This window comes from Heterodontus francisci, unplaced genomic scaffold, assembly GCF_036365525.1.
Source record: "Heterodontus francisci isolate sHetFra1 unplaced genomic scaffold, sHetFra1.hap1 HAP1_SCAFFOLD_730, whole genome shotgun sequence".
NCBI classification, from domain to species: domain Eukaryota; kingdom Metazoa; phylum Chordata; class Chondrichthyes; order Heterodontiformes; family Heterodontidae; genus Heterodontus; species Heterodontus francisci.
In genome coordinates this window covers 138,992-146,057 of record NW_027140910.1, presented here as the reverse complement: position 1 = coordinate 146,057, position 7,066 = coordinate 138,992, and the positions used below count along the sequence as shown (strand labels likewise).

At 44.2% G+C, this 7,066-nt stretch overlaps 1 protein-coding gene across 1 annotated transcript; it reads right to left on the bottom strand.

Moving 5' to 3' along the window:
* Window positions 1-1,448: 1,448 nt before the first annotated feature.
* LOC137361390 (probable G-protein coupled receptor 139) lies at window positions 1,449-6,370 on the bottom strand. Its single transcript, XM_068026262.1, has 2 exons — window positions 6,265-6,370; window positions 1,449-2,347 (listed from the first exon to the last, which is right to left on the bottom strand). The coding sequence occupies exons 1-2, from the start codon at window positions 6,368-6,370 to the stop codon at window positions 1,449-1,451; spliced, it is 1,005 nt and encodes a 334-aa protein (XP_067882363.1).
* Window positions 6,371-7,066: the final 696 nt, after the last annotated feature.

The following is a 7,066-nucleotide window of genomic DNA, read 5'->3' as shown; positions in this document are numbered from 1 at the left end:
CTTTACACAGAGTGTGGTTAGTGCCTGGAACTTGCTGCCGGGGGCGATGGTGAAAGCAGGTACGATAGCAACGTTTCAGAGGCATCTTGACAAATACATGAATAGGATGGGAATAAAGGGATACGGTCCCCGGAGGTGCAGAAGATTATAGTTTAGGCAGGCATTAAGATCGGCGCAGGCTTGGAGGGCCGAATGGCCCATTCCTGTGCTGTACTGTTCTTTGTTATTTGTTCAAATTTGCCGCAGCAAATATCCATAAAATGGCCACAAATATCCTTTAAATGCACAAAGCAAACTTTACTTAAAGCTGCCATTGCTAAAATCACTTAAATGATAATCGCTAAAAACAATTATTGAACGTAGCATTTTAAGAGATATTTTCTGTGACCATTTTAATTGATATAAGTTGTTTTCATTGTAAGTGTTATTTGCTGTGTTTAGTTCGCATTTTTAGAGATAATTGTTGTCACTTTTTTGTGATATTTACGGTTACTTGTTTAAATGATATTTGCTTTGAACATTTCCAGAGATATTTTGTGTGACCATTTTGGTTGATATATGTTGTGTTCATCGTAAGTGATATTTGCTGTAAACATTTTAAGTGATATTTCCTATGGCTACTCCATGCGATATTTGTTATGCCCAGTTAAGTGTTATTCATTTTGACCATTTTAAGTGATCTATTCTCTGTTCATTTTAAGGGATATTTGTGATCATTTTGTGCAACATTTGCTGTGACCATTGTAAGTGATATTTGACCATTTTAAATAATAGTTGCTGTGACTTTTCTTCAGGGCATTTACCGTCTCCTGTTTAATGAATATTTGTGACCATTAAACGAGATAGTTATTGCAATCATTTCAAACAATATTTGCTCTGCACATTTTAAGTGATATTTGCTGCGACAATTTTGATTGACATTTGTTTGGAAAATTTTAATTGATATTTGTTTTGACCGTTGTATTCAGTGCTTGTGATATTTGCTTTGAATATTTTAAGCGATATTTCCTGTGACCATTTAAAATTACATTTTCTGTGGCGAATCAATGTGATATTTCCTGCGTCCATTTAGTGTTTTTCGTTTTTATCATTTCAGTGATATTCGCAATGGCAGTTTTAAGTGATGTTTGCTTTATCCATTGAAAGGATATTTGTGAGTACTTTACGGGATATTTGCTGTGAAAACTTTGAGTGCTATTTTCTGTGATCATTTCAAGTAATATTTGCTGCAACCTGTTTAAATAATATTTATTGTGACCATTTTAAGTGATATTTGATACGATCAGTTTAAGTGATTTTTCTTTGGTCATTTTATGCTGACGACAGACGACAGATTCCGAATTCACAGCAGCAATTTACGATATCGCTAAGCTAGTGATGGAGCATTGGCTGAGCATAAAATGAGGTGGGCTAGATTTCTGATGCTCGAAATGCTTCAGTTTTTCACATTATTTCATGAATCTAACAATTACAGCAAAGGCATATTTCACCACATTCTTCAACTGCTCCCGAAACTTAGTCTGCGCCACTGCATAAATACAAGTGTTTGTGCAGCAACTCAGGAGCTGAAGCATGACTCCCATTTGTTGTACATAAAAAGGTATATATACAGACTGATCTCCCATACTCCACATTCGGATCCATATAGAATACACCATAAACATTGCCCACAACAGTATGAAATTCCCCGAGATGGCAAACAATAAAATGATAGACTTCCTTCGGCTCTCCATCTCTGGGTCTCTGGGACTGTACCCATTGTTGTGGCTCCGAAGTCTCCAGCGGGCTCTACTGGTCACTAAAATGCATTTGACAGTTAAAGAATTGAGCAGTAGAACGAGGACAAATGGAACACATGGGGTTAGAATGTGGTGAAGTGTCTCAATTATCGCCCACATCCGGGATTGTGCAACCTCTTGTGTTACAAAACAAAACCATGGAAGGATCAGCATCATATATTCATTCCTGAACATAAAGTACCAGAAAATATTCTTTAAACAGCTCAGCACAGTCACTGTTCCCAGAACCACAGGCGCCGTTTTCTCGTTGCAATATTTACTTTTCAGCTTCTGGCAACAAATGACCACAAATCGATCAAAGGTGAAAGTGACGGTGAACCAGACAGAACAGTCTGTGGCTGCATAAAGCAGGACGGCGTGAATATTACATACACGGAGGTTCCACATGAAAAGAAGCTGTTCCCGAAAGACAATTGGAATCTGCCTCAGCATCAGGTCAAGGATGATGACCAGTAGATCTGCCGCTGCCATGGCCACCAGGTATTGAGTGACACATTTGGAGAGACCACACTTTTTCCGAGACAGGACCACAATTGTCACCAAATTAACTGTGAGGAACAGAAATAAACAGGAAATTATACATCACTCTGAGCAAAGCTATTAGTTTGACTGAACAGTGAGAACGATTTGCAACTGTATATCCAGTGATGTACTGAAATGTACAAACTAAACTCAAAGTGTACAAAGCTGTAGTCCTCATCACCCTTCGGTATGATGGCGAGTCATGGGTCCCAGATGGCCATCATGTACGCCTTCTAGAGCGCTTCCATCAGCGCTGGCTCTGCATCATCAAGACACACTGGCAGGACCAGATCACATGCATTGAAGTCCTGGAAATAGCAAACATCACCAGCATTGAGGCCATTCTCCGGCAAAACCACTACGTTGGGTGGGTCACATTGCCCAGACGGTCAACAGTTGCCTGACCAAGATCGTGTTGCACGGATAACTGACCACTGGTAAACGGAACAGAGGAGCCTCATGTAAATGTTTCAAGGATACCCTGAACAAGTGTGTGTGCTACACCGACCATCAGCAGTGGAAAGGGCAGGCCATAGATCGTGATGCCTGGATATGCTGCACTGGGTGTGTTACAAGAGTACATCCATTTTTTGGTGTGAAATATGTTTCAAGGACTTACATTTGAATTATTAACATTGATTCATTATGAATCTTGAAGAGATGCTGAACTTTGTGGGTTTTTAAAAAAATAAGTCACCAGAAGCTTCCTGGATTTGGCTTGTAAATAATTCTTAATGTAAAGCACTAGTCTGTGGATAATCACACAAAAGACATTGCTTTTAATTTGGGGAGATGTTTACGAAGAAGTGATAGGTCCTGATTCATTCAGGTCCAGAGGCTTCACTTAGGAACATAGGAGTAGGAGTAGACTGTTCATCCGATTGAAACTGCCCCGACATTCAATGTAATCATGGCTCATCACCCCCTTTGTTGTTGCATCTCTGTTTAAAAAGGCAGCGAAGGATAGACCAAATAATTACAGGCCAGTCAGTCTAACCTCAGTAGTGCGCAAATTATTGGAATCTATTCTGCGCGACAGGATAAACTGTCACTTCGAAAGGTGCAGGTTAATTAAGGATTGTTTTTTTATATTCATTCAAGGGATGTGGGCGTCACTAGCTATGCCAGCATTTATTGACCATCCCTAATTGCCCTTCAGAAGGTGGTGGTGAGCTGCCTTCTTGAATCGCTGCAGTCCATTTGGGGTAGGTACATCCACAGTTCTGTTAGGAAGGGAGTTCTAGGATTTTGACCAAGCGACAGTGAAGGAACTGTGATATCGTTCCAAGTCAGGATGGTGTGTGACTTGGAGGGTAACTTTCAGGTGGTGGTGTTCCCATGTATTTGTTGCTCTTGTCCTTCTAGTTGGAAGTGGTCGCGGGTTTGGAAGGTGCTGTCTAAGGAGCCTTGGTGCATTGCTGCAGTGCATCTTGTAGATGGTACACAATGCTGCCACTGTGGGTCGGTGGTTAAGGGAGTGAATGTTTGTAGATGGTGTGTCAATCAAGTGGGCTGCTTTGTCCTGGATGGTGTCGAGCTTCTTGAATGTTGTTGAAGTTGCACCCATCCAGGCAAGTGGAGAGCATTCCATCACACTCCTGACTTATACTTTGCAAATGGTAGACAGGCTATGGGGAGTCAGGAGGTGAGTTACTCACCTCAGGATTCCCAGCATCTGACCTGCTCTTGTAGCCAAGGTATTTATATGGCTGGTCCAGTTCAGTTTCTGGTCAATGGTAGCCCATAGGATGTTGATAGTGGGGGATTCAGCGATGGTAATGCCGTTGAATGTCAAGGGGCGATGGTTGGATTTTCTCTTGTTTGAGATGGCCATTGCCTGGCACTTGTGTGGTGTCTATGTAACTTGTCACTTATCAGCCCAAGCCTGGATATTGTCCAGGTCTTGCTGCATTTCTGCACGGACTGCTTCAGTATCTGAGGAGTCACGAATGGTGCTGAACATTGTGCAATCATCAGCGAACATCCCCACTTCTGACCTGATGATTGAAGGAAGGTCATTGATGAAGCAGCCAAAGATAGTTGGGCCTAGGACACTACCCTGAGGAACTCCTGCAGTGATGACCTGGAGCTTGACCTCCAACAACCACAGCCATCTTACTTTGCGCTCGGTATCACTCCAGCCAGCGGAGGGTTTTCCCCCTGATTCCCATTGACCTCTGTTTTGCTAGGGCTCCTTGATGGCGTACTCGGTCAAATGCTGCCTTGATGTCAAGGGCAGTCAATCTCACCGGACCTCTTGAGTTCAGCTCTTTTCTCCATGTTTGAACCAAGGCTGTGATGAGATCAGGAGTTGAGTGGCCCTGGCGGAATCCAAACTGAGCGTCACTGAGCAGGTTATTGCTAAGCAAATGTCGCCTGACGGCTCTGTTGATGACATCTTCCAACACTTTACTGATGATTGAGAGTAGGCTGATGGGGCGGTAATTGGCCGGGTTGGACTTGTCCTCCTTTTGGTGTACAGGACAGACCTGGGCAATTTTCCACATTGCAGGGTAGATGCCAGTGTTGGAGCTGCACTGGAACAGCTTGGCTAGGGGTCCGGCAAGTTCTGGAGCACAGGTCTTCAGTACTATTGCCGGAATATTGTCAAGGCCCACAGCTCTTGCAGTGTCCAGTGCCTTCAGTCGTTTCTTGATATCACGTGGAGTGAATCGAATTGGCTGAAGTCTGGCATCTGTGATGCTGGGGACTTCAGGCGGAGGCTGAGATGGATCATCCACTCGGCACATCTGGCTGAAGATTGTTGAAAATGCTTCAGCCTTATCTTTCGCACTGATGCGCTGGGCTCCCACATCATTGAGGATGGGGATATTTGTGAAGCCACCTCCTCCAGTTAGTTGTTTAATTGTCCACCACAATTCTCGACTGTATGTGGCAGGACTGCAGAGCTTAGATCTGATCCGTTGCTTATGGGATCGCTTAGCTCTTTCTATCGCATGCTGTTAAGCAGTTTGGCATGCAAGTAGTCCTGGGTTGCAGCTTCACCAGGTTGACACCTCATTTTGAGGTATGCCTGGTGCTGCTCCTGGCATGCCCTCTTGCACTCTTCATTGAACCAGGATTGGTCTGCTGGCTTGATGGAAATGCTAGAGTGGGGGATATGCCGGGCCATGAGGTTACAGATTGTGGATGAGTACAATTCTGCTGCTGCTGATGGCCCACAGCGCCTCATGGATGCTCAGTTTTGCATTGCTATATAGGTTCGAAATCTATCCCATTTAGCACGGTGATAGTGCCACACAACACGATGGACGGTATCCTCAATGTGAAGGCGGGACTTCGTCTCCACAAGGACTTGCGGTGGTCACTCAAAGAACAAAGAACAGTACAGCACAGGAACAGGCCATTCGGCCATTCAAGCTTGCGCTGATCTTGATGCCTGCCAAAATTAAACCTTCTGCACTTCCGGGGAACGTATCCCTTTATTCCCATCCTAGTCATGTATTTGTCAAGATGCCTCTTAAACGTCGCTATCCTACGTGCTTCCACCACCTCCCCCGGCAGCAGGTTCCAGGCACTCACCACCCTCTGAGTAAAGAACTTGCCTCGCACATCACCTCTAAACTTTGCCCCTCTCACCTTAAACCTATGTCCCCGAGTAACTGACACTTCCACCCTGGGACAAAGCTTCTGACTATCCACTCTGTCCATGCCGCTCATAGCTTTGTAAACTTCTGTCATGTCGCCGCTCCACCTCTGTCGTTCCAGTGAAAACAATCCGAGTTTATTCAACCTCTCCTCATAGCTAATGCCCTCCAGACCAGGCAACATCCTGGTAAAACTCTTCTGTACCCTCTCCAAAGCCTCCATGTCCTTCTGGTAGTGTGGCGACCAGAATTGCACGCAATATTCCAAGAGTGGCCTCAATAAGTTCTGTACAGCTGCAGCATGACTTGTCAATATTTATACTCTATGCCCCGACCGATGAAGGCAAGCATGGCGTATGCCTTCTTGACTACCTTATCCACCTGCATTGCCACTTTCAGTGACCTGTGGAACTGTGCGCCCAGATCCCTCAGCCTGTCCATACTCCTAAGGGTGCTGCCATTTATAGTATACTTCACACCTGCATTAGACCTTCCAAAATGCATTACCTCACATTTGCCAAGATTAAACTCCATCTGCCATTTCTCTGCCCAAGTCTCCAATCGATCTATATCCTGCTGCATCCTTTGACTATCCTCATCACTATCCACAACTGCACCAAGCTTTGTGTCATCCACAAACTTACTAATCAGACTAGCAACATTTTCCTCCAAATCATTTATATATACTACAAAGAGCAAAACTTTCAGCACAGTTCCCTGTGGAACGCAAGTAGTCACATCCCTCCATTCAGAAAAGCACCCTTCCACTGCTGCACTCTGTCTTCTCTGACTGAGTCAGTTCTGTATTGATCTTGCCAGCTCACCTCTGATCCCATGTGACTTCACCTTTTGTACCAGTCTGCCATGCTGGACCTTGTCGTCAAAGGCTTTACTAAAGTCCATATAGATAACATCCACTGCCCTTCCTTCATCAATCATCTTCGTCACTTCCTCAAAAAACTCAATCAAATTCGTGAGACACTACCTCCCCTTCACAAAACCATGCTGCCTCTTGCTAGTAAGTTCGTTTGTTTCCTAATGAGAGTAAATCCTGTCCCGAAGAATGCTCTCCAATAATTTCCCTGCCACTGACGGAAGTCCCCCCAGCCTATAATTTCTTAAATTATCCTTGCTAAC

What these genes read in the sequence shown, in the direction of transcription:
- LOC137361390 (XM_068026262.1), bottom strand. Translation starts at nt 6,370, where the DNA reads ATGGACAGGCTGAGGGATCTGGGCGCACAGTTCCACAGGTCACTGAAA. An exon ending in CGCCATGCTTGCCTTCATCG is followed by an intron (nt 2,348 to 6,264) that starts GTCGGGGCATAG and finishes TGTTCCTCACAG; the next exon opens with TTAATTTGGTGACAATTGTG.